General features: G+C 34.9%; 1 protein-coding gene across 4 annotated transcripts in view; it reads right to left on the reverse strand.

Moving 5' to 3' along the window:
* Positions 1-16,329: 16,329 nt before the first annotated feature.
* Positions 16,330-27,207, reverse strand: part of LOC145675782 (protein FAM135A) — an 817,324-nt gene continuing 806,446 nt past the window's right edge. For all 4 annotated transcript variants that reach the window (XM_081746478.1, XM_081746479.1, XM_081746480.1 and 1 more), the window contains 2 exons: positions 25,153-25,380; positions 16,330-23,332 (listed from right to left, as the gene is read on the reverse strand). In XM_081746478.1, the coding sequence (XP_081602604.1) occupies positions 23,127-23,332; positions 25,153-25,380 (434 nt within the window). In that variant the 3' untranslated portion in view covers positions 16,330-23,126. The remainder of the gene's footprint in view (positions 23,333-25,152; positions 25,381-27,207) is intronic.

Below are 27,207 nucleotides of genomic sequence, written 5' to 3' on the forward strand. Positions count from 1 at the left end.
GATATCCTGAGCTCCAAGCGACAGAAACTAACATTCGAAAACATAGAAATCTTGTGCATAATCAAGTATGATCAGTTTCTGAAAACGCAGTAGATGTAGCGGTTTCTCAAGCCACATTATTGCTAAATTAGTGTTTATTTTTTTTAAATACGGACTTGGTTTTAACCACAATTTTATTATAAGAATATTGAATGTTGTACAAATTTATGAGATTAAATAAAACAAATTTTGCAATTTATGTCAAATGTTTAATGCCAAGATTTTAATATTTGCTGGTGTAATGAATAAAGAATGTTCATGCCACTGTATACTATAGCACTTAATAAAGATTAGCACCTTTTTGAATGATTTTTCAGCACCTTTTTTTCCCTTTCTCCTACTACATTTTTTGCAGCTTAAAATCCGGTAACTACTTATCACAATAATGTATATTATTTGATAATTATATTTTTGTTAAAGTGCGTGTGTGTGTGTGTGTGTATGTACAGATACTAACTAGTGTACTGCATGTATGATGCAAAATGTGTGTGACCAGAGGACCAGAGTAAGTTATTATGCATGACATGACGGTACCTAATTAGTGGGATGCAATCTGAGGTATTACATTAATGCAACTAGCTTTCCAAACAAGATACTCTGAAATGGATATATTAATAATATTGAGATGTTCAATATTCTTATTATGTATATGTGGCGATAGACATGTAATGTTACGCCTGTTTGGAATATTACATGATATACGTCTTATATATTTATAATTAATTTCAAAATAAATGGTACTGTTTAGTCGTGCTATAATTATGGAAGTTATGTGTCATAATCATGCAGATTTCTACCATATTTGAAATAAACATTAGTAATTTTTAACAACATTACAATTTAGGAGGGATATAGCCTTTTCTTTCGCATGAAAACCTAAATAGAACAATATAGAATATTGTATAATATGATGGCAATTAAATGTGACGGATGTAAACACTAACATATTAGGCCTAATTCTGATATGTTTAATATGTAAAAATTTTAGTCATTCACGGCGGTAAAGCAGCGATTCTAAGAAATAACGGGCATAATAAAGTTTTATTGTATTTTACATGAATTACAAAAGTAAACTCAATAGGTTTTGTAGTATTTTGAAAGTGTTCTCTTAAAAATCACCCTTTGGTTCATTGTTCATAACCAGTACAACCCCATAAATCATCGTGCCCTCTCGGGAACAGACTAATGTTTACATCTATAAACAAATTTTGGGGTACATTAATCCCATTAACTTTAATACTTAAATTCTTTTCTCATTGAAAGAAAACTACCCTCTATATATTCGTTTCTAATTACACGATTTTCATTTTGTAAAATTAATTATTCTTTACACTCACGTAGTCCATTTTGTTATCTGATTATAAACATGACTTCTTTTATTGAGGTTATGAACTGGGGTTGTACGATCTGAAGATTTGAAGGAATTGGTGTCCTGCAAATAAGTGTCAGGAAAAATAATTGAAATTGTAGCAGAAGAATATATAATTGAATTGTAAAGTGGTAAAAGGTAGTTGCAGAAAATATATATACTGCGTTTTAGATGTACATAATAAGGAGAACACAGGTAACGAGATTGACACTTCAAATAATTATCATCTAAATTCGAACATAATAAAGGAGCCATATAGTAAATCCTGCTTCACCTGGTCGATTATTATTCCTCAATGAACTAAATTAGATTTCTTTATAATTGAATTTCAGTATATCCGTTCTGATTAAATTGATGTTATAATGCATTATCATGAATAAGTAATTTGTCTTCGTCCTGTCACACAAACACAGACAAGCTATGAGAGGGCGTGTCCTAAGTTGTTTTCCTTCAAATGTTAGGTCTATGGATTATTCGAATATGGTAGTTGGTTTAGAATGAATTATTTATTCATTCTATTGCAACTGATTATTTATTGCAAAATAATGATATGAATCTACGGTGAAAATTCTAATATAACATAATAACGTCTGAAAATATTCAAAGAGATATAGTTGGTCTGCATTAGCTACTGAAGACTGATAGCGTTTAAGCAATTAATAAAAACAATTTTAGACAGTTGTAATTAGCTGGAAGCTAATAATAATAATAATACAATCAGTTAAATTAAATACGGAATTGAAAATAATAATAGTTCATTTGCTACCCACGTGGATTCAGTGATATATTCTTTAAGTGGTTCAAGCGGTTACCGTACGCGCCTTTGGCGTGAGAGACCCCGGTTCGATTCCCGGAGGGAGCTCATGTGGTTAATCCACGTTAATCAGTAGGTCCACGTCTCATATAGCCTCGCTACTGAACGGGACGTTAAACTCAAAATCAACTCAACTCTTTAAGTGGTTCCTCCACTTCATGGAAAAAGTAAAATTGTCAACTGAATCGTCTGTTCACTTGGTTCTGGATAGTCATTATAGCTACTCCAAAAATATAGACTTCACTAACCTAGCTCTAGAGAATTATGTGTGCAGTTTGTCCTTCCCTTGTGCCACTCAGCACTCACAACATGCACCATTTGGACAGAAGCTCATGAGTCCACTCGAGTCCTACGCCTACTATAGCGAGGACGTGCAGACATGGCTGAAGCTTGATGCTAGGCCATTGACTATCATGGATATCGCTGCTTGGGTATCATTGGCAAGAGCGCCGATCCTGGGGGGACGGGCGGCCCTGACCCCCCAGAGCTCATGTGGTTCCTCATGTATTTTTATAAATATGTTTTTTTATTGTTATATGTATTGTTATAAATATACAATATTTTGCATGATTTGAATTTAATTAGTCTTAAAATCCTCACATATGTCTTCTTAGTCCCTTGTCTGCAACCAAACACACATCTGGATGCCCCCCAGGTTACAGAGAAATCAACGCCCTGGATCTTTGGTAAGACATTGAGTCGTCCAGTTCCAAAACGGCTCTTGTCAATTTACAGAAAATCCCAGAAAACTTAGAAAACATGTAGAGTAGGATCTGGTTGTTTTGTAGGACTGGAAATACTTCAGCGTGTTCGTATAAAAAACTTCAATATCCTCAAGTATTTCCAGTTCTACAAAACGCATCGATCCTATAGTGTTTTTTTTTCGGATCTCTGGAACTTTTTGGACGAGAGCCATTTTGGAACTGGACGACTCATATCTCAAATTCCAGACTAGTGAGATCGCTGTGTCTGGCTTTCGAATGACAGAACTCTACCCAGTAAATTGGAATGTTTTCACGGATGCAGATTTCACTGCATATAGTACAACAACCAACAACACCAGTAGAGGTGAGCAGAATGAAAGTAGACCTAGTAATGGAAATTGTTCTTCCCTATGTGTGACGATGGAAAACCGTCTATCAGTGGCAAAGTGACCACTCCGTGGGACATATTGCTTGTGGACAATATAGGGAAGACACGGGGAAGCAGGGAACAAAAATCATACACTACCAATATCTTGACTTCATCACTATATATAAGGCGTCCATTGAAATGTTTCTGGCAGCAGAAAATCAGTGTGTCAAAGGAAATAAGCAGACTAAGAAAAAAAATACGACGAACACCAAGAAACTGTAAAACGTCCAACTCTGCGAGTGACAGTGACAGTTCATTTAGTTTGAAATACTTTTCTGATCTCGACATCGGTGAAGGAGGAACACCATGTAGCAACGAAGCTGAATGTATCTTTTGCTCGGATAAATTTTCTTGTGAAAAGGAAGAGGGAGAATAGGTTGTGTGTCAGATGTGCATCATGTGGACTCATACTACTTGTGAAGGTTATGAACATGGTAGTATGTTTGTGGTTTTTGTAAGTCAATTGTTTCCTCCCGCATTCTCATTTCACTAATTCTGTCACCATTCACTTTCTTTAATCATCAGTGTCCCTTAGCTTAAAGGGCATAATCGTAGGACGTTAAACTGAAAGATTTTGTCATATGACTCATAAAAACTTAGATAGACTTCTAGGAAGGATGTCTTCCCTACGTGGAAGTTAACACAGTTTGCTGCTATATCTCTATCTATATTGGTAGGGAGGTGTTCTCTCCCTCAAAATTACCACAGACATTTTCCACTTTCCCGCAGCAGTTCGTTTTATTAACTGGAGAAAAGACTGAGAAGTGAACTTCTCTTTGGTATCCATCAATTGAACTCAGAATACACGTAAATTGTAAAAATAAAACGAAATCTTTAAGATTTACGTCTCATGTTTATGTCCTTCAGGCTGAGAGAGACGATGATTATGGCAGTGAATAATGATGGTAGAATGTGTGGAATGATAATGTGGGGGGAAACCGGAGTACCCCGAGGAAACCCACGAACACGATGTTGTCCATCACAAAGTTACTTTCCCTGGGATCGAAGCAGGGACCCCACGCACCGAAGGTAAACGCTCTACCACTGAGCCATCGTACCCCCGACACGTAAATTGTGATCGGGTAAATCCATGTCAAGTGGTCCAGGAAAAGGAATAAATCGTTGCTTGACATTTTTTTAAAAAAATGAGTTTTTATGTGCAGATACCTTACAATGTTGTTAGTGTAAAACAACCATTAATTTTAGTGACTTTAGATTTCGAGTAGCAGCCATATTTGTTTTCGAAGATGGGCCATTTAGTGGTGTTGTAAGTGGTTGCCGAATCTTAAGTGTCTCAGCCCCTAATTGTTTTATGGATGTGGAACAAAAACCAAAATGGCTAGCAAATTGTAAGCTACAAGAATATGTATTAGCCACTATCGTCTATGAAGTATAGCAGGGTGAAAAGTAGGTTTAAGAAAGTAACTCATTGACGTAAAAAGTTCCAAGTTGAGCAGATGATTTTTGCTAGAAGGCAAATGATCAGGAAAGTGAGCTTTTTTTTAAATAAAAAGATCTCACATAGAAGTGTTCATTCACCAAGTTTCAACATTTAGACGTGTCCACCTTTTTTGATAAAAATTGTTAAATATTCAGAAAAGTGTTTGTGACTTCATAACTCCTGAACCACCCAACCGATCTCCATCAAATTTTCAACATAGATGAGGTTCGGGCCTGGGATGACTTTTATCATTTCACTTTGACGGTAGAACGTAGAGTTGGGAGAGGGAATGGGGAGGGTCTTCCAAAAATCCTGCAAAAAACTAAATAGCTGTAACTTTATAAGCACTTATTGTATTTGTACAAAACTTTTAGTGGACTTGTAAGAAAGTCTGAAATTTTGTTTCCAAGGACTTTTTCAACGCCAAACCTCCAGCTGAGCATCATTTACGTCCAAACATTGCTGAAGTCTTTTCGGGAATCCAAGAACGGCATTTCGACGTGCTTCATCCGTAATACTCCCAATCACATCACGTATCTTCTTCCGGAGGTCCTGAACATCTTTCGGTTTCTGCTTGTCAACAAACGATATTGTGTAGAGTTGTCATTGGCACTCGCAGCTCCAAGGATTTGTGTTTCAACGATTTCTTTGACTTCGCAACACGCTTTCCTGCACGGACTGAATCACATCAACGTTGGTTGTTGGCCTTCCGTTACGAGGTAAGTCCAAGATACTTCCGGCAACTAGGAACTTATCGTACCATCTCTTGATACTTGAACCTGCAGATGGTTGTTTCTGATATTTTTGTCGGAATTTTCTTCTCACCAAAACACTAGATTTTAACTCACAAAACTACGCCACACACTGCGCTTTCTCTTGAGTAGACGGCATCTTTGTCAGGTGATTTGCAGTTATGACGTCAACGTTTACATCCACTCATTGTTGCCAACAAAATGTTAACATTTCCACTAAACATTACAAACAAAATACAAAATTGTAAGTAGTACTTTCAAAGTTACAGCTTTTAACTTTTTTGCAGGACTTTTGGAAGACACTGTATATATAAAATAAGTAAAACTTAATAACTCTTGAGCTGCGTGACCGATCTCGATCAAGTTTACTACATACATGAGGCTCGGGCCTGTGATGGTTTTTATTATTTCACTTTGACGGTGACAACTTACAGGAGAGAAATGCGAAATTCAATTAAAATATATCATTCCAGTGGTAGGTGATCTGTATAATGTACCACAAGCTTTTCGTATGTAAATTAAGAAAGAACTTCACAAATGGGTGGAGTTAAGGATCACGGAGGAACGTGCCTTGCCTTATCGGAATCCTATCCATTGCATACGAAATCACCGGGAGGAGTACGCCTAGTCCTTGACTTACGTCAGACTAATAGTAAGCTTATATCACTAAAGATTCAAGTAAAACCTATTTCTGATATCTTAAATAGAGTCTTTGGATGTAAATATTTTAGCTCGATTGACTGAACAGCCAGCTATCATTTTATTGCCCTACATCTCTCATCCGAATAGCGTACGGCATTTATTTATTTAGGACCTAAGCACGTAATGGAAACGCCTCCCCACGAATTTTTGGAATTTTTGAAAGAGCCATTTTTCTCTAAATTTTTCACAAATGTAATTTTCTCCAAATTGAATTTAAATTCTTGAAACATGTGGTTAGCGGTTCATTTATCAAATCTGATGCTAAAGTTAATGAGGCAATTCGTTGTTTTCCGGTACCAAGAACGAACAAACACCTCTTAGCTTAATTCAATGGTGACATCAAATTTTGGATACTTTTTTCAAAACTCGCTGCTCTTCTTTTCGATCTTCAAACCGGGGCACAAGTTGGTAATGTCATCGGAAGCAGTTGATAATTTTAATCAGTTGAGGATATTAGCAGGTATCCCCCGACATTAACTCAGCCACATTTCTCCTCACAGTTCCACTTCTTCAAAGACGCAATCTATGAAAATTTAGTCGGATATGGGCCCAGTATCATCGAGGAGAAACCACTCCTCATCATCGTGTACACTAATCGACGTATCAAGACTTATGAATTATTTTCGTCAGTTTTTTAAACTTGAATTGATGCCATCCTTCTTCTTCTTTGAATTATTTGCTTGTTATATTCTAAATCATCTTATTGTTGTTCACTGTAATAACACAACTACTCATGCCTTCACTTTAAAAAAATCTAGATCCTCAAACAACGAAAATCCTTCTGAAGCTACAGAAATTCTACTCTATCTTCTAACATGTTGGCCTTGAGAACAAAATTGCTGACACATTTAGTCGATATCCTCCTGAAATGGAAAAAACACCTGAACATCATAAAATAAATTTTCTAACTAGAGAAGATACCCATCTCTTCGATATAGATTCTATTCGTCAAGAGATATTCAAGATTCTTATTGTATTCAGGAACCAAATAAATTAAAATGATTGTTGATCATCCCACAAAAGTTAGTTTTAGAAGTCGTTCAGAAGGTTCACTCGAAAGACAATTTTGGCGTGTAAAATTGCTTGACTTTTGGTCGTTCAACTTTCCATTGGAACAGACCCAAGATTGATACTGCTAAGCATTTTTAAGGATTGTTTACGGCGAGTAGAGACAAAATTCAGCAATAGCAATCTTCACATAAAATCTCCATATTAAGGTCGAACATACACATGACAATTATGGAAAACTTCATTGTAGTGAAAGGTACTATTATAGTGTCTATTACAGATGTCTATTCTCGATTTGTCAGCTATTTTTTCTTGTGTACTGCACACGTTAAGATTATCGTCGTTCTTCAGAAATTATATTTTCATATAATTCCACATCCGCTTGTCATAATGTCAGACAGAGGTACTCAGTTCGTATCTTGATTGTGAGAAGATTTCTGTAAAGCTCATAACATTTATCATATTCTTATTTTTGTTTGTTCATCTCAATCGAATGGCATATGTGAATGTAATCCTATTCCTAAGTTAAACCTATTCATTAGACTTGAATATCAAAGTAACCATGACCAATAGAGAAATCTTCTGAAATCTGCTTAGGACCCACTCAACCATTTGGTATGCAGTGGCATAGGTATCACGCCTTCAGAATTGTTTCAAACTTTTGCAGAAGTACAAAGCTTTAAGTAGAGTTTTCCTTGGCAAAAGGGGCTTAATTCTATCGAAATGGAAGACCGTCATCTTCACTTGAACTCAGAAGTACCTACTAACAAAGAAACGAAAAAGCAGAAAAGACAAGAAATCATTTTTAAATTAGTTGATTGGGTTATGGTTAGAACTCGTCCCCAATCACCATGTCAAAAGCATATTTTCCATGAGCATATAAATTGGTATGTGGTTCTGTATATCACCACTCGCATTCTTCGAAATACTGCTTTGCTACTAAACCTTAAAGGGGAAGCTTTTGGAGCACATACTTTTAGAAATTTAAAATTATTTGCTTTCTCACCTGAGAAACGTGAGGAGCTGTTAGCAAAATGCAAAAGTAACTTTCAGTAAGAGGTATATTGACCGAAGAAGTATTTCCTCAGTATGAGTAAAACTTTGGTGCTTCTAAGTACGTTAGTTTTATTTTTTCTGAGGAGGTGATGGATGTAAACAAGTAATTTGCCTTCCACTCTCTTTCGAGTCTGGAATAACAACTTCCAAGCTGATGTGTCATCTCGTTTGAGAAGCAATAGTCTCATCTTTCCCGAATAATCTTTGTTATCAGCTGTATTCTTTTGTACTTTCATAAATATAGTATTTTGTTATTTTTGTTAATACTGCGTTTTTTTAGCAGGATATTAGCAGGTATCCCCCGACATTAACTCAGCCACATTTCTCCTCACAGTTCCACTTCTTCAATGACGCAATCTATGAAAATTTAGTCGGATATGGGCCCAGTATCATCGAGGAGAAACCACTCCTCATCATCGTGTACACTAATCGACGTATCAAGACTTATGAATTATTTTCGTCAGTTTTTTAAACTTGCATTGATGCCATCCTTCTTCTTCTTTGAATTATTTGCTTGTTATATTCTAAATCATCTTATTGTTGTTCACTGTAATAACACAACTACTCATGCCTTCACTTTAAAAAAATCTAGATCCTCAAACAACGAAAATCCTTCTGAAGCTACAGAAATTCTACTCTATCTTCTAACATGTTGGCCTTGAGAACAAAATTGCTGACACATTTAGTCGATATCCTCCTGAAATGGAAAAAACACCTGAACATCATAAAATAAATTTTCTAACTAGAGAAGATACCCATCTCTTCGATATAGATTCTATTCGTCAAGAGATATTCAAGATTCTTATTGTATTCAGGAACCAAATAAATTAAAATGATTGTTGATCATCCCACAAAAGTTAGTTTTAGAAGTCGTTCAGAAGGTTCACTCGAAAGACAATTTTGGCGTGTAAAATTGCTTGACTTTTGGTCGTTCAACTTTCCATTGGAACAGACCCAAGATTGATACTGCTAAGCATTTTTAAGGATTGTTTACGGCGAGTAGAGACAAAATTCAGCAATAGCAATCTTCACATAAAATCTCCATATTAAGGTCGAACATACACATGACAATTATGGAAAACTTCATTGTAGTGAAAGGTACTATTATAGTGTCTATTACAGATGTCTATTCTCGATTTGTCAGCTATTTTTTCTTGTGTACTGCACACGTTAAGATTATCGTCGTTCTTCAGAAATTATATTTTCATATAATTCCACATCCGCTTGTCATAATGTCAGACAGAGGTACTCAGTTCGTATCTTGATTGTGAGAAGATTTCTGTAAAGCTCATAACATTTATCATATTCTTATTTTTGTTTGTTCATCTCAATCGAATGGCATATGTGAATGTAATCCTATTCCTAAGTTAAACCTATTCATTAGACTTGAATATCAAAGTAACCATGACCAATAGAGAAATCTTCTGAAATCTGCTTAGGACCCACTCAACCATTTGGTATGCAGTGGCATAGGTATCACGCCTTCAGAATTGTTTCAAACTTTTGCAGAAGTACAAAGCTTTAAGTAGAGTTTTCCTTGGCAAAAGGGGCTTAATTCTATCGAAATGGAAGACCGTCATCTTCACTTGAACTCAGAAGTACCTACTAACAAAGAAACGAAAAAGCAGAAAAGACAAGAAATCATTTTTAAATTAGTTGATTGGGTTATGGTTAGAACTCGTCCCCAATCACCATGTCAAAAGCATATTTTCCATGAGCATATAAATTGGTATGTGGTTCTGTATATCACCACTCGCATTCTTCGAAATACTGCTTTGCTACTAAACCTTAAAGGGGAAGCTTTTGGAGCACATACTTTTAGAAATTTAAAATTATTTGCTTTCTCACCTGAGAAACGTGAGGAGCTGTTAGCAAAATGCAAAAGTAACTTTCAGTAAGAGGTATATTGACCGAAGAAGTATTTCCTCAGTATGAGTAAAACTTTGGTGCTTCTAAGTACGTTAGTTTTATTTTTTCTGAGGAGGTGATGGATGTAAACAAGTAATTTGCCTTCCACTCTCTTTCGAGTCTGGAATAACAACTTCCAAGCTGATGTGTCATCTCGTTTGAGAAGCAATAGTCTCATCTTTCCCGAATAATCTTTGTTATCAGCTGTATTCTTTTGTACTTTCATAAATATAGTATTTTGTTATTTTTGTTAATACTGCGTTTTTTTAGCAGGATATTAGCAGGTATCCCCCGACATTAACTCAGCCACATTTCTCCTCACAGTTCCACTTCTTCAATGACGCAATCTATGAAAATTTAGTCGGATATGGGCCCAGTATCATCGAGGAGAAACCACTCCTCATCATCGTGTACACTAATCGACGTATCAAGACTTATGAATTATTTTCGTCAGTTTTTTAAACTTGCATTGATGCCATCCTTCTTCTTCTTTGAATTATTTGCTTGTTATATTCTAAATCATCTTATTGTTGTTCACTGTAATAACACAACTACTCATGCCTTCACTTTAAAAAAATCTAGATCCTCAAACAACGAAAATCCTTCTGAAGCTACAGAAATTCTACTCTATCTTCTAACATGTTGGCCTTGAGAACAAAATTGCTGACACATTTAGTCGATATCCTCCTGAAATGGAAAAAACACCTGAACATCATAAAATAAATTTTCTAACTAGAGAAGATACCCATCTCTTCGATATAGATTCTATTCGTCAAGAGATATTCAAGATTCTTATTGTATTCAGGAACCAAATAAATTAAAATGATTGTTGATCATCCCACAAAAGTTAGTTTTAGAAGTCGTTCAGAAGGTTCACTCGAAAGACAATTTTGGCGTGTAAAATTGCTTGACTTTTGGTCGTTCAACTTTCCATTGGAACAGACCCAAGATTGATACTGCTAAGCATTTTTAAGGATTGTTTACGGCGAGTAGAGACAAAATTCAGCAATAGCAATCTTCACATAAAATCTCCATATTAAGGTCGAACATACACATGACAATTATGGAAAACTTCATTGTAGTGAAAGGTACTATTATAGTGTCTATTACAGATGTCTATTCTCGATTTGTCAGCTATTTTTTCTTGTGTACTGCACACGTTAAGATTATCGTCGTTCTTCAGAAATTATATTTTCATATAATTCCACATCCGCTTGTCATAATGTCAGACAGAGGTACTCAGTTCGTATCTTGATTGTGAGAAGATTTCTGTAAAGCTCATAACATTTATCATATTCTTATTTTTGTTTGTTCATCTCAATCGAATGGCATATGTGAATGTAATCCTATTCCTAAGTTAAACCTATTCATTAGACTTGAATATCAAAGTAACCATGACCAATAGAGAAATCTTCTGAAATCTGCTTAGGACCCACTCAACCATTTGGTATGCAGTGGCATAGGTATCACGCCTTCAGAATTGTTTCAAACTTTTGCAGAAGTACAAAGCTTTAAGTAGAGTTTTCCTTGGCAAAAGGGGCTTAATTCTATCGAAATGGAAGACCGTCATCTTCACTTGAACTCAGAAGTACCTACTAACAAAGAAACGAAAAAGCAGAAAAGACAAGAAATCATTTTTAAATTAGTTGATTGGGTTATGGTTAGAACTCGTCCCCAATCACCATGTCAAAAGCATATTTTCCATGAGCATATAAATTGGTATGTGGTTCTGTATATCACCACTCGCATTCTTCGAAATACTGCTTTGCTACTAAACCTTAAAGGGGAAGCTTTTGGAGCACATACTTTTAGAAATTTAAAATTATTTGCTTTCTCACCTGAGAAACGTGAGGAGCTGTTAGCAAAATGCAAAAGTAACTTTCAGTAAGAGGTATATTGACCGAAGAAGTATTTCCTCAGTATGAGTAAAACTTTGGTGCTTCTAAGTACGTTAGTTTTATTTTTTCTGAGGAGGTGATGGATGTAAACAAGTAATTTGCCTTCCACTCTCTTTCGAGTCTGGAATAACAACTTCCAAGCTGATGTGTGATCTCGTTTGAGAAGCAATAGTCTCATCTTTCCCGAATAATCTTTGTTATCAGCTGTATTCTTTTGTACTTTCATAAATATAGTATTTTGTTATTTTTGTTAATACTGCGTTTTTTCTTTATATTTGATTAGGAATTTTAATTTGTTTGTAGTTATGTTTAGTATATATTTACATCTTAACGGAATTTCTAGAGCGTGAGAATTCTTTAATGCAAGAATAATTCAGATTTGCCCATTGGGTAACTTGTAAACCCTAGTTTTACGTTCTTAACGTGGATTGGCTACGAGAGGCTAGTCGCTGTTTTCTTTGTCAGATTCTCTTTGTCGCTTGCGAATTTCACATCGAATCAGAATCAACAAGATTACAACCATCAACCTACGCCGCACGCACTTCTAGCGCTCACACCACCCAAGACGTCATTCGGAAGCAATTCAACTGGAAGATCTTGCGACAATGAATAAACTTCTTCAGCTTCTAAGGGCTCTACAGCTTTCCAAGATCTTCCACATAATTCCAGCCTACATACGGTAACTAATACCAGCTCCTGATCTCTTCAGTAAATTCACCATCGTCATGGACCTCTTCACGGGAATTTTGCCATCAAGATCAACAGTACGTTCTCAGGTCCTATAGTAGACAAAGACTTCTCCCACTGCATGGCAACTCATGCTTGGTCGTGATCCACAATTTCATCTGCTATCAACAAAACAGCAGCAGCTCAACAAAGAACTCTGTAAACATCTATCGTTACAGCAAGTGACTACATAGAAGGTTGCCTACAACATCATTTATTCGAGAGAGAGGCTGTGACAGTCGCATCTGTCACTTAATATAATCATATTCCTTTCATATGCCACTACATTTTACATGTGAGGCATGGGCTCTAATGTTGAACCCGCTACTGAAATTTCTAAAACTGTCAGATACTGATTGGATTGGTTGGAACATGGCTGAGGAGTGCTCCGTTTTATGAACTATCAGAAAATGGAAGATACAACAATTACTGTTGTAATACTGATTATCAACTAACAGGTCGATAGTTATGTAGCAATGTAGAAAGGCAGAGCAGACATTATTATTTTCGAATTCGCAATAATAGAACAGTTTGTTATATGCGATTTTATGTTTAATGTGATCTCAGTTTAAGATTTAATATCAAGTTCTTCGAACCAAGTAGCTACACTATGAAAAAAATAGTATCCACAATTATTACAACATACATGGAGCCCTTTGTAGTTTAGTTTACAAAATTTTACTTTGGTACTATTACCTTGTTGACAAAATTTTAACCTCAGTTATTTTGGACTTTGTACAATGTCTACGTTTATTCCACTGGAAGTTGGTCCGATGCTTTATGTTGGTGTGCGTTCCTGAACCAAGCCAACTTATATGGACTTTTGAATTACCAAACTTGACAACAAACAAAGGTCGTTAATTTTTCGTGGGAGATGTTAACATTAAAATTTGTAAATTAATATTATGTCCTAATTTCCTCCTGTCCGCTCTTGGTTTGCAATAATATGTTTTAAACTTTGTATTATTTTTGATCCGCAGTTTCCAGGCGACAGTTGCTTTGAAAGATTTGTATTTGTAAATTTCTACTTATGCACAGATATATTTTGGTTACGAAATTGTATATTAGTTCGGTTGCAGTCTAACGCGTGAACGTTTCTCTCGCATTGGTTATTCCTAAAAATAGTGTTCCATGATTGATTAGGATTACCTATTACCAAGTTTTCAGAAGTCGTAATTTACGTGTGTAATAATATTGAGAAATTGCCAGAATATATATACACAGAATGTTCATTTATTATGTAGCCAAAATCTACTGGTGAAATCCTCACACCTAAACAGTTAAAAAAAAAAAAAAAAAAGTCCATATGAACATAGGGCGGAAACCACGTTATTTCAAAGTTATGAGATGCCAAAATCGAGAAAATTGTAATTTTGAAGCTATCTAGCTAGAAAACTATGAGAGATACCAAAGGTAGTTAAAGAAATATTAGAGAAACTAGTACACTATCTATCTAAATAACCATGTTTCAGAGTTGGATAGTACCAGCGCACTTGTTTTTAGAGAGAGATGTGGAAGAGCGAACGCAGCTCCCTCTATAAAATCCGTGGCATCGATATATATATATATAGTGTGTCAGTAAAGTTGCGCAACCCAAAGTTTAATTGTGTATATTTTTTAATCTAAGAATGATAAAGAACTGAGACTTGAAACAAATGTAACAATGTTCTGTGTAGATATTTTCGAGATCATGACCAATGTTGGAATTGGAATGTTTTTGTGTAGTAACGAAATAAATTACCGTAAATGTAAAATAAAAAATCTGTAAAATGAAGAAAATCAATATTCAGTTGTAGAAAACTTATTTCCTGCGGGTGAATTCCTGTGTATATGTGCAGTATGCATCAACATTTATCCATTGGTGCGAAAATGTGACAAGGTTGATGCAGTGTTGCCATACAAAAAAGGCTATTTAATACAAGTCCGTAAAATGGGTATTTTTGGCAGAAACGCGGCCCCTGGCACCACTGTTGTCGTAAAATTACTCCAACAGGTGTGTTTTAAGTTGATTAATGATAAGCAATGAGAATTTGCTCATAATTGATACCGTGAAATTTTATGTAAAAATTTGCGATAAATGAATTACTCACCTACAGTTACCAACCCTGGAATCCTCGTGGAAAGAGAAGGCCATTTTACAGAAAATACTCACAAAGTGGCTGCTGCGTTCATGTAGACACCAATTTCCACGCTTCACCATGCTCTTTGACATCTTTTTCAGAGTGTTCCTGGTGATTGAATTTCTGTTTCAATGTTCGGCTTCAGTTTCTCAATGGTGCTGGGGTTATTTTTGTACACACATATTGTAGGTAACTCCATAAGAAAAAGTCAGGTAATGTTAAGTTTGGAGAACGGGAGGGCCATAAATTTTTGGAAATAATGTGGTCACTAAAAATTCCCCTGACATTTGCTTTAAAGCGCCCTTCTCTTTCTACGAGGATTCCATGGTTGCCAACTGTAGGTGAGTAATTGTTTTATCGCAAATTAGCGAAAAGTCAGAAATGACCAAAAAGTTTACCATCCTTATGTGTGTGTGTGTGATTTTTCGACATGACAATTATTAGCCCACCCTTTAGTGTGTTTCTGTCACACCTCAGGCACTCAGGTACTAATAGGTTTACGCTTTTAATTTTAACAGTATCGGAGATGCAACTCTTTTATTTTGTGTTATAATGCTTTATTACTTTCACTACTTCTAGTTGAGTACAAGATTTGGTGATACTACAGACTCTAATTGTGGGGAAATACCAAAGAAACACTCAACCATTTAAGACAACCATTTTATTATAATAAACAGTAAAAAGTACATTCTATCACAGCACTAAACATACCTCTTTCTTTTAACATGTATTGAGCTGACCTAATGTTTTCTTTTTTAATTCTCCTTCAAACAGTATTAAAATATTACAGGTATACTTTTCGTCCGTTTTGAGCTGTTGACACCAACTTTTTTGTCCTTTTTTTGTTTTCTTGTTTCTTAAAAAAAAGTTTTACATCGAGAAGAAAACAACATTGAAACTCCACAAAAACAAGTTTAAAATTCATTAACAAAAGAAACTGATTAAAAAAGATCAAACAAAGAATTTATGAGGGTTTAGTTTTTAGGATATTTTATTTCTTACAGATGTCTTTGTTATGTATGGATATATATTTATTTATATGTATATATCTATGTGTATTTATAGTAATACGCATATAACGATGTCTTTGTTGCATGAGATGGTGAATTTTTGGAACACAGGAAGGAAAAAGGAATGACTTATTTTTGGAAGTATATGTACTTTCTTGCATTGTTCATTCACTCCAGTTGTAGGATACACACAGGCAGACGAAAAAAAGTTTATTTATTTTTTCACTCGCGAGTAAACAATGATCACATTATGTATATATATATATTTATATAGATACATATATAAAGTTCATGAGCTTCAAGTCACTTAAGCGAGTTTGTCTTTAGTGTTTTTTTTAAATATATATATATATATATATATATATATATATATATATGGAGACAATATTGACAATTATTTATTTCTTGGTGTAATTTCCGAGATCTGCTTGAACCATAGCAGCCTCATGATTAAAAGATTAGTGCATATACATTTTTTATCTTTAAATATTTCTTTATTACTTAGTTTAAAATCTTCCCAACATTTCTTCAATATTATTTTATGTTTTTATATATACGTAAATATATCATATAATATATGTAATACGTATTCTTTTTAAAAAAATAAAAAATACACCTGCAGCTTGGAACAATTCCCTCGTGAGAAAGTTATACATATTCCCTAGCTCCCCCCATTTTTTAAAACTGTTCTTCATTTAACATTGCAAACATTTATTAATAGACAATGAACACAGTTCAACTCTTAATTTTTTTTCTGTCTTTCAACACTCAAATAGTTGAATCTAATACAACAGCAAGGTGCTAAAAATGGACTCCTCAGAAGTATTTGGATGGATGGATTCTTTATAAAAGCTGGTGGTTGGTTAAGAAAGGAGACATAAATATCATTTGTCTCGGAAATGGTGTGTGTGAGCAACAGATAATAGTTTCAAGATATGGAGGGATTGTGCTTAATGCTAGATAAATTTAATTCTTTCTCTTTCATTATTGTTTTCTTGCTTTATTTTCTTGCTCAATTTAATGAAATATTTGTTTTTTTCAGGATCGCCAGATTTCTGAAAAAGTATGGAGTAATTAGTAAGTTCTGGTTAGTATCAAGTCACGATGCAAAATGTCCTTATTTGAGCCAAGAATCGGAAAGTAAGCAACCTCATTGTGTACACTCTGAGTTGAATTGATTTGGAGTTTAACGTCACTTTCAGCAGCGAGGCTATATGAGACGGGACCTACTAATTAACCTGGAATCCGAACCACATGAGCTCCCACCGGGAATCGAATTCGGGTCTCCCACGCCAAAGGCGCGTACGCTAACCGCTTAGTCACGAAGGAGTTATTGCATAAATTTTATTACTGTTCATATTAAATGCATTAGCAAATGGTTTCTTCACTACTGACGGGTGACATAATTTAATAGTGCTACCAAGCGTGTTAAAGTAATAGAACAAGAATTTAAATAAAAAATGGATCAAAAGATTGCGATCTTGGGCAATAATTAGTATTTGGATCAGGGGTCATAAAATTTTTGAACGGCCCCTAAGTTGAGTTTTTGTATTTTCTACGGAATAAGCACATCATACTGAGTTAAGTAATAGTTTGTGTTTGGCTACACTATATGTAGTTCTCCAGATATAAGGCCTACAAGAAAAACTTTGATTGAAATATATTGGATCTTTTGATCCAAAAAAGGAATAAATAAACAAATATTACTTTGCATATACAATTATCACTTTTGTAATGTGTTTCAAATTTGAATTGTGTGATTTTATTTTCAGTGATCTACAATAAATTGTTGCTGTGAGATACAACTATGACTGAAATATCAATCATATAATCGAAAAGTAAAATAGAAATATCTAAAAGAAAGAGCAAATAATCTTTCAGATTCTGTTGAGTTCTATTATTTTTTCTGGAGAATTTTACATTTTTCACCACGAATATCGTCAGAAGAATTAAAGGCAAGGTGTTAAATAGATGAAAATATTACTTAAGGATTTTACTCCTCACATTGCCAAAATTCGGGGATTTAACTTTTTATGATAATTTTGCATACTGTTTAATGTAAAATCTTGTTTTGGTTTGTTAATATATTTTTAAGAGTTCATATTTTTGTGTTAAGATATTCGTTATTATATTCTTTGTTATTGCCTGCATGTAATGGAATACTTTCCTCCCCGAAATTATACTTTTACACAAACAAAAGGGTTCCAACTCACTTTTGAATATTATAGGGTACCTCACTTCTCATGTTGAATGTGTTTTTTATTGTGTGTGTGTTTTTTTTTCTTTTGTAACATAATAAACAAACTAGAGCTTTAGTTTGTCTATTGAGTACTTTAAGAACATGTGAAAATATACTGAATGGAATCATTTATGCACCCCCTACTTTAGTGTGGTTAAGAAATTTGATAAACGCCTTGCAACTGCCAGAAATTTAAGGCCTAGTCTGCCTTAGAAATGTCAAAGGAATTACACATAGTACGAGGGTCATTTAACTCGAAGTGGCAACATAGTGAATTATTCACCTCAAGAAGCTTACAGTCCTTCGATGTACTCTGCCAGCCTGTTGAACCCTTCGCCAGATGTCTGGTAACCGTTGGATACCTGTCAAAGCCCCACTTTGAGAGGGTGTTGACAGTGTGCCCAAAGGCGCGAACAATGCTGGGAATGTCTCTGAAACGTTTGCCCCTCAGAGGTTCTTTCATTTTTGGGAAAAGATCAAAATCGCAGGGGCTCGTATCCGGGGAATATGGCGGGTGCTCCAGTACCTCCGAACCTCATCGTTGTAACAGAGTCTGTGCTTGATTGGCTGTATGGCATCTAGCATTGTCGTTTAAGAGAATTGGTCCAAACTCCAGGAGATGTGGACGTTTGCGCCGCAATGCTGGTCGCAAAAGATGACTGAGGTATGAAGCATAGTATGCAGTATTGACGGTAACGCCCGGTGGAACTTGATTTTACAGGATAACGTTATCACCTTCGTGGTCGTATGACATTATCATCATCACCTTTACGTTTGCTGGCTCTTGCCTAAGCTTTTTCGGTCGTGGAGATTCTCGGTGGCGCCATTCATTCGACTGACGTTTCAATTCAGACTCGTAGGATCTTCCCCACGTTTCGTCACTTACAATAATGCGGTGCAAGAAGTCATCACCTTCCTCATTGTAACGTTGAAGGTGTAGGCGCGCACATTCCCACCTATGCCACATTTGGAGCTCCGTCAGAGCATGGGGTATCCATATGGCTGCAATTTTCCGCATGCCAAGATCTTGTGTTAGAATGCGGAACACTGATGCGAAAGAAATGTTCAGTTCCTACGCCAATTCACTACAAGTCCAGCGCCGATCACTGTCAAGCAGTGTCCGTAGCCTTGCAAAATGAATTTCGTCCGTAGCTGTTCGCGTATGCCCTCCACCGTGCATTTTGTCTGTTTACTGTCGTCCCGCCTGAAATATTTCAACTCATCTCGCCACTGTCCGATCAGTATTTATTTCAGAAATAATGTTCCGGAGGGCACTGCTGATACTATTCTATTTATTATTATATTATAAACGTATTATTTGGGTTTGCTCCGGGTGGCACTCTCAGAGCTCCGGAGGAAGGAGTGCCCCCCAAAAAACAGGTCTGAAAGAAACACTGTGTCCGATATGATAGAGCAGATTCACCACAGGCCTCTACTAATCCTCTGTGAATCGTCCTAGCATTCCGCCCTCGTGCCACCTGGAATTGCATAAACACAAGCTGTTCTGCACGCGTAAACATTGCGTTAGGGCGGTATTTCACACAACAATCACTTTACCAATGTTTACTCGCCACACACACCGCAATATGGGACCGCAGCAGCGTTGAATTGACTCGTACACATCCACGGAACACATTACGTTCGTCATTTGTCTCCTGCCCACACGACACTCTAATCGTAGCAGTGTTGACAGTTAGAGTTAAATGACCCTCGTATGTATGTACGTATATAACTAGTTTGTAGCTTTAAAAAAATCTGAATGGGATCAAGTGAAATACTACTAGTTTTGGATCTGTAAATCCTCTCTAGTAAACTATTTCAATAGCCTCTGATACTTTCTTCAGTAACAACTTCTTGAACTGCTACGAGAGAACAATTGTGGATCCTCTCAACCTAGGATTATATCAGAAGAGGACAAATTATGAAATAACAGAAGTTTTGAAACACTTGTACACATTTCTTGTATTAAAAAAAAAAAAAAAAAAAAGTAATGATTATATATTAAATTACGTAGTACACTCACTATGAACGAAGACAAACATAACAAATACCACACGCTAGAAAAAAAGTAAATCCAACTACAATGCGTCTCATCATTGCTGTGATAGTGATCGTCTTCGTCCATACTAAGAGTACTACTCAATACAATTGTTACTTTTTTTAACAGAAGGTGTGTACAAATGCTTCACACATTTCTGTTATTTCGTAATTTGTTTCCCAAGTGATGAAGTTGTCCTCTTCTGGAATAGTCGTATGATGAGAGGACCCACAATTGTTCTAGTACAGAAGATTAAGAAGTTACTGAAGAAAGTAGAAGAGATCACTGAAATAACTTAATGAAGATTACCGTATTTACGGATACAAGGTTAGTATCCGTAAATACGGATACTACTAAATAAATGTAACGTAAAGAATGGATCCTGAAATGTCACGAGCAGAGTAAAGCGCAAAGAGTGAACGGAATCGAAGGAAGCGTGGTATCTATGTTACGTCACTACTTCCAGATTCGAAATATGCATCAAATCTAGGTACCAAATTCTATTAATACTGCCAATATCCGGATTTAAAGCAGATTTATGTTTATGAATAAAGAACGATAGGCTGGCAACATTGATAGAATTTGGTTACCTACCTTTGATGCATATTTCGAATCTGGAAGTAGTGACGTAACATAGATACCACGCTTCCTTCGATTCCGTTCACTCTGCGCTTTACTCTGCTCGTGACATTTCAGGATCCATTCTTTACGTTACATTTATTTAGTGGTATGTATTCCTTGTTTTACATCTTTTATCTCCTATCCGTTTTTATCCTTGTTACCTTGCCACTGAAGGCGGAACTAGTTTGGCGTTCCGCAACTTATGGAAAATATTCATTGGGAGGATTCATTGGTAAGTAGCCAATTTTTTGTTACTTTGAATCACCCTCTCATGCGCCTGTATAAGTATCATGAGTATGTTATTTTAATTAACAACTGAAAAGTAAACCTGGTTATTTTGTTTTCTTCCTGGTTACTACAAGCACCGTGGCTTTAGTTTTTCACGGTATTACCTTGTTCTTAATTTTGCTGACGATATTAACAGTGAAGTGTAAAATTATTAACAAGAGAAACAAAACTAAAGGAAACTGAATGAACCTGTATATTGGTCCTATTAGCCTCTTCGATCTGATTAATTCTTAAGAGAAATTAATCCATGGCTGCAGAAATCACCAAATTTCAACAATTTAAACACTGATTTTATTGTGTAACTGCATTTGACTATAGTTAGCAATATAGGGTAAAGAATTAGCCCATATAAAATGTTTTCATATTGAGGATATTTAGTTTGTTTCCTGATAAACCAATTGATAAAACATAGTTAGTTTGCTTTCTTATAAAGAAACTGCGTATAATAATTAAAATATGTAAAATACAAGATGAGACTTTCTTCTAGTGAATGACCAATATAAAAACAATAAGTTAGAAAACGATGCCTTGATGAAACTCAAAGTTAGTTGAAGTTTTATAGACTAATTTTATATTTAAGAATGAGGGACTGTTACATTTATGTATGCCAAAACAAATTTGTGCTTCATATTTCCAAACTCAATGCTATATTTTGGCACTGGGATCTGGCAATCCTGATAATTTAGCAAATAAAATATACAGCTCTCATTACAAAACATAGTTAGTACTTTGGTAAATGCATCTTTTTCTTTGCATATATTAATTAAAAACAAACCATTTTTTACACTTTTAGAAATGCTTCATAGAGCACATATACGAATGTCTAAATACAATATATATATACATATTAATTTCTTTTTATATTATGTATATATTTATTTATTTATTTGTGTATAGGTCTACGAATATTTATGTGTATTGTATCATGTGTATGTAATTAAATTTCTTGCTTATGCATAACGTATCTTAAGAACATTCACGTGATATCCTTACAACTCAAGCATTTTTGGACACTAGAAGTGAAATGTTACTTAAGATAATTTTCAGATATATACCTTGTAATAGGTTAATATATATATGTGTGTGTTTGTGTCCGTGTATGTGTATGTATATGTGTGTGTGTATGTGTATGTGTGTGATATACATAAATCTATTTGGTTTTCATTTACATTACCTATAGGCTTTTGAACAATTTGTAGTTATCCCTTAAAGAGAACTGAGGTAATTTTTTTTTCACATAATAATGTCATCCATGTACAGTAAGCGCCTCTTACTTTTCTCATTCTTTTATCTCAAAAAACGTTAACAGTCCAAATATTACTATTTTCATGTTAAAAACACATAATATCTCGCAAGAAAAGGGTGATTTTTTTTAAAGATACGAGAATATATATTACTATGTACTTCTTATATTTCTTTTGTTATTATCATTACCATTATCATCATTATTATTATTTGTTGAAATTGTGCTACTTTTTCATATCCCTGTACAGGTCACAAAAAATATTTTTGATTTTCGACATCATTCTTCTTGTTCTCCTTTCCTTGATTTTTTTCAAATTTCGTGCCACTAAACATTATTACGTCACTGAAAACAGAAAAACGTTTGGAATGATCAGTTGGATTTTCACATTTTCTGTTAATTCTTTTTCTTTAAAAAGGAAATATGTACATTATGTTTACACTCATTTTTTATTTATTTATTTATTTATATATGTATATTTATACAAACAATCGAATAATACATATGGCACTACTTACTGGTTTGTCCGTTTGATATAACGAAGAAGAGTTCTCACGATTTCTTTTTTTTAAACATGAAAATAATCTTGACGTGATCGACCAACTTGCACCGCAAGAAGGAAACAGTTTTTGATTTTGTTGTTTTTTCGAGCTGCCATTAGAAAGAGGATTACGATGCGAAGGGGGTGAGAAGTATTAAAAGGATGACAGTTACGTACGTTCACCTGAAATATTTGAGGCCCGTAACTACAAGGAACTTCTCGATGAAAAGCTCGGAGTCGAGAACAGCGATGTGAGCAGCGCGCCCAATCAGAGAGTTTGCAGTGTTTGGTAGTGCGTGATGAACATCGTAGCGAACAAACGTAATCTCGGGCTTTGTTATGATTGGATGAAGAATGTTGTGTACCATTTCTCGATATGCAGCACCTAGAACATAAAAAAATATAATTGATTTAGATATAAAAGTTTGTAATTGCTTAACGATTTGACAGGATGCATATTAAATAATAACTAAATAATAATAAAACTTACCAAAAGCAACCAAATTACAAATCTTACCATGAAGGTTTCAGCAAAGGCCTTTCTCAGCACTGATCCTTGATAGCAAAACTATATCATTGTTGATTAACCTTTTGTGTAGAGAAAAACTTCTGCATGTTTTAAGAGGTACAAGGAGAATTTCGTTAAAACATTACTATTAGAGTACAAAAGCTTTTGCGTACAGTAAAGGTTAATAATCAGTGATGAAATTGTCTAGCAACCTTAGTTTTCTGAAAGAAACCGTTTTAAGGAAGACAATAACTCCGCTGAAACATTCACGGTGAAAAATTATACTCCAGTGTTTTTGGTAAGATAGTACACCTTCAGTTAGTATAAACGTTTGTACTACTACTACTACTACTACTACTACTACTACTACTACTACTACTACTACTACTACTACTAATAATAATAATAATAATAATAATAATAATAATAATAATAATAAAGTGCTAAACATTCCCGTAAAGCATCCGTTTGAACTTACTATATCTGTGTACAGTTTTGGTTATATTCTTTCGGCTATGCCATTCAGGACTAAGTAGTGCAGTGTTAGTTGTACAGGAGGGAAATATTTTTTGCAACTTTCCCCCCGCAAAATCAAGCCCCAGCTTATGCTTCATGACTTTTTAAATAATTTTGTGACATATTCTATGGGATTGCACGACATACCGATTTGAAAACCACTCATTTATCCAATGTGAAATTTCATAACAGAGAATCGCAATACTGTATAAATCTCCGATCAGTCTAAGACGAAAGATACCTGTTGCTCGCTGGGAAATGGATGTAAAACAGTTAGGAGTTCTAGTTGGGAGACGTGGGAGAAAGACCTTTGGCTAGATCGCACGAAGAAGAGGACAATATATAAATGTATCTTAAGAAGGTGAGTGATTATTACAATCCTGACTGAATTGATTTGGTACAGGATGAGAAAAGTCTTTATTTCTGTGTCGATGAATCTTTGCGTTCTTTAAGCCAAAGACTTAATTTAGTTCATATAAAATTCTTTAGTACAGCGTTTCTCAAATTATTTTCCAAGTGAAGACCACTTCTATTAGACATTGTTCTACAATCACTCCACTTGTCCCCTTCAAAGTAAATTTACCTTTTCTTTATGTTTTGAGCATTGTTACTACCAATTTATTTATATTTCAAAAATAATATTAATTAAAATTTCCTTAATTTTATATTGGTGTTAATAGAAGATAAGACAAATTAGTTTCCTCCTTAATAATTGAAGGTTATCAAGAATATTTTATAATAATACATCTATGTAAGATACTAGAATTTTCATATTTATTTTATTGAATTGAATAATCTATAAATTTTATAATCTACACCTATGTGAGATTTTCAACTATAGATATGCAATTCATTTTTTAAACTAAGTTCAATCTAAGAGGAACAGAAGAGCAGGGCCGGCCCTAGGCAATTTGCTGCCCCGTGCAATGGCACCATTTTTCGCCCCACTTTCTCCAGAAAGAACATATTTTAAAAGCCACGATTTTAAGCATGCTACACCATCATGAACGACGAAGGAGAGGGGAATTTGAATATAATATGAATTATTGTTATTCATACTTGTTGATGAAAATCCTATATCCTAAATGAGTAAAATTCCTATATTCGTTTATATATATATATATATATATATATATATATATATATATATATATATATATATATATATATATTGTGAGTACCTTGAATGGAAGTATCTTTGACAGCAGCCTTACAGAGCTCGATGCGAGCCGAATGCAAAGGGACATAACGATCCTGTGAGGAACCACAGAACAGAAGGTGACGAAAGTGATGAAGATTTGAGCGTTGGCTCAGCCGATAAAGGAATGTCTGACGGACGTCAGGTGCATCTCGCAGAGCCAGCTGCAGGAGGGAACCTGACTTCTTCCACTTCTGCATGAACCACATTCCTATAATACAAAGATAAATATATTTATCACAAATATTGCAATCTATATGTACAAAATCATCACATTTTCCTCGTAAAGAAGACAAAGATATACTTGATACTACAAATGAAATGTATATCTAAACATAACAACTTACACATATACATATATGTTTAAAACTTCGAATTCCGTATATTTTATTTAGGTTTCAGACAGTTGCATAAGTCAGTTCATTTGAATCACCTAACCTGCCTGCAAGAATTGACAGATGATTCATATCAGAACAATTAATTACTATACGAAACAAATGCTTTTAAAAAGCAAATTGGTTAAGAAACGAGGTATGTCTAAAAGATATTCGGATTTGATCTGTTATGTGAACTAAGGGCGAAATAGGAGTAGTTTGATTATTTAATCATGTAATATTATGTCCTGTTAATGTATAGCTGAAATCTCAGCTGTCCACAATCATGCAATGAAATGAAATCTTTCAGTTTAACGTCTCACAATTTTGCACTTTGGGCAAACGGAGACGGATGATTAAGGCAAGTGAACGATGGTGGAAGAATCGGTTGAATGAGAGTGTAAAAGGAAACGAGAGTACTCCGAGAAAATACACAGACACGATGTTATCCACCACAATCTTACTTGGATCTAGATCGAACCAGGGACCCCACGCGTCAGAGATAAGCGTTCTACCATTGAGCCACCGTGCTGCCTGTCTGCAACCATTAGTGTCTTTCTAAACATGCTTTTGTTTAAATTTTGTCTTTTCAGGTTGTTCAGTGTGCTGACCTGAAGAGCAACGAGTCAACCTGAAATTTCTAGTACGGTTGGGTAAAACTATCAAAAGCACTTCAAATGCTTCGTCAAGGGTATGAAAGATCGTCATGTCACACAAATATTTTTGAGTGGCACAAGCGGTTCAAAGAGGGGCGTGTGGAAATAGAAGATGGTTACAGAAGTGGGAGACTTTCAACAGGCAAGACTGACGATAATGTGAAACAAGATGAGAGACAAGACAAGTGGTGGTAAGACAAGTGTTTTGTGGGTGATTATCGTTTGACTGTTCGAATGATCGCTAGTCCGCTGGGCATAAAAAATGGCAGTGTTTTGAGGATCATTACCGAAGACTCAGGTATGTAACAACTAACCAAGTTACAATGTCCCCAGCATTTGGCAGTTCGTGGTAGAGAGAAGCATCACCTTCATGGATTAATCCTCATATTCATCAGATCTTGTCATCTGTGATTTTTTAAAAAAATTCCCAAGCTGAAGGGGATTTATTTCGAAAGCGTAGAGGCCATCAAGAAGACATAATGACGGAGCTTCGAAATATTCGAACAAAAATCTTCCAGCAGTGCATAGAGACGTGACAGTGGGGCCGGAATTAAGTTGATTCCCCGCGTAGAGTTTAATCTCTTGCCTTGTCAAATACACGCAAGAACACACACCAATATACGATTTTCTTGACAATTCCAGTGGCGGCAGCATTTGGAGAAAGGAGTTTTTCCAAGTTAAAACTGATCAAAACTTAGTTGAGATTATCAATTCAGCAAAGAACGTTTCAACAATTTGGCCATTTAGTCCATTGAATCTAAAATTAGCAGGAGTTTGAACTTAGACAAAATTCTAAAACACTTTACAGAGAAAGAAAGCAAGAAAAATAAATTTCTCATAATGAAAAAAATAATAAAATGACTCATTTATAGTTTATGAGTGAACTGAATTTTAGAAGTTTAAAATATATAATTTATTTCTAACAGTGCCCTTAAATTTTATTTTTTTCTGAACAAAAGTAAATATATATATTAAGAAAGGAAATCATTTCAGTCACTAAAACAAGTG

Source organism: Thermobia domestica, chromosome 18 (genome assembly GCF_964235325.1).
Source record: "Thermobia domestica chromosome 18, izTheDome1.hap1.1, whole genome shotgun sequence".
Lineage (NCBI taxonomy): Eukaryota > Metazoa > Arthropoda > Insecta > Zygentoma > Lepismatidae > Thermobia > Thermobia domestica.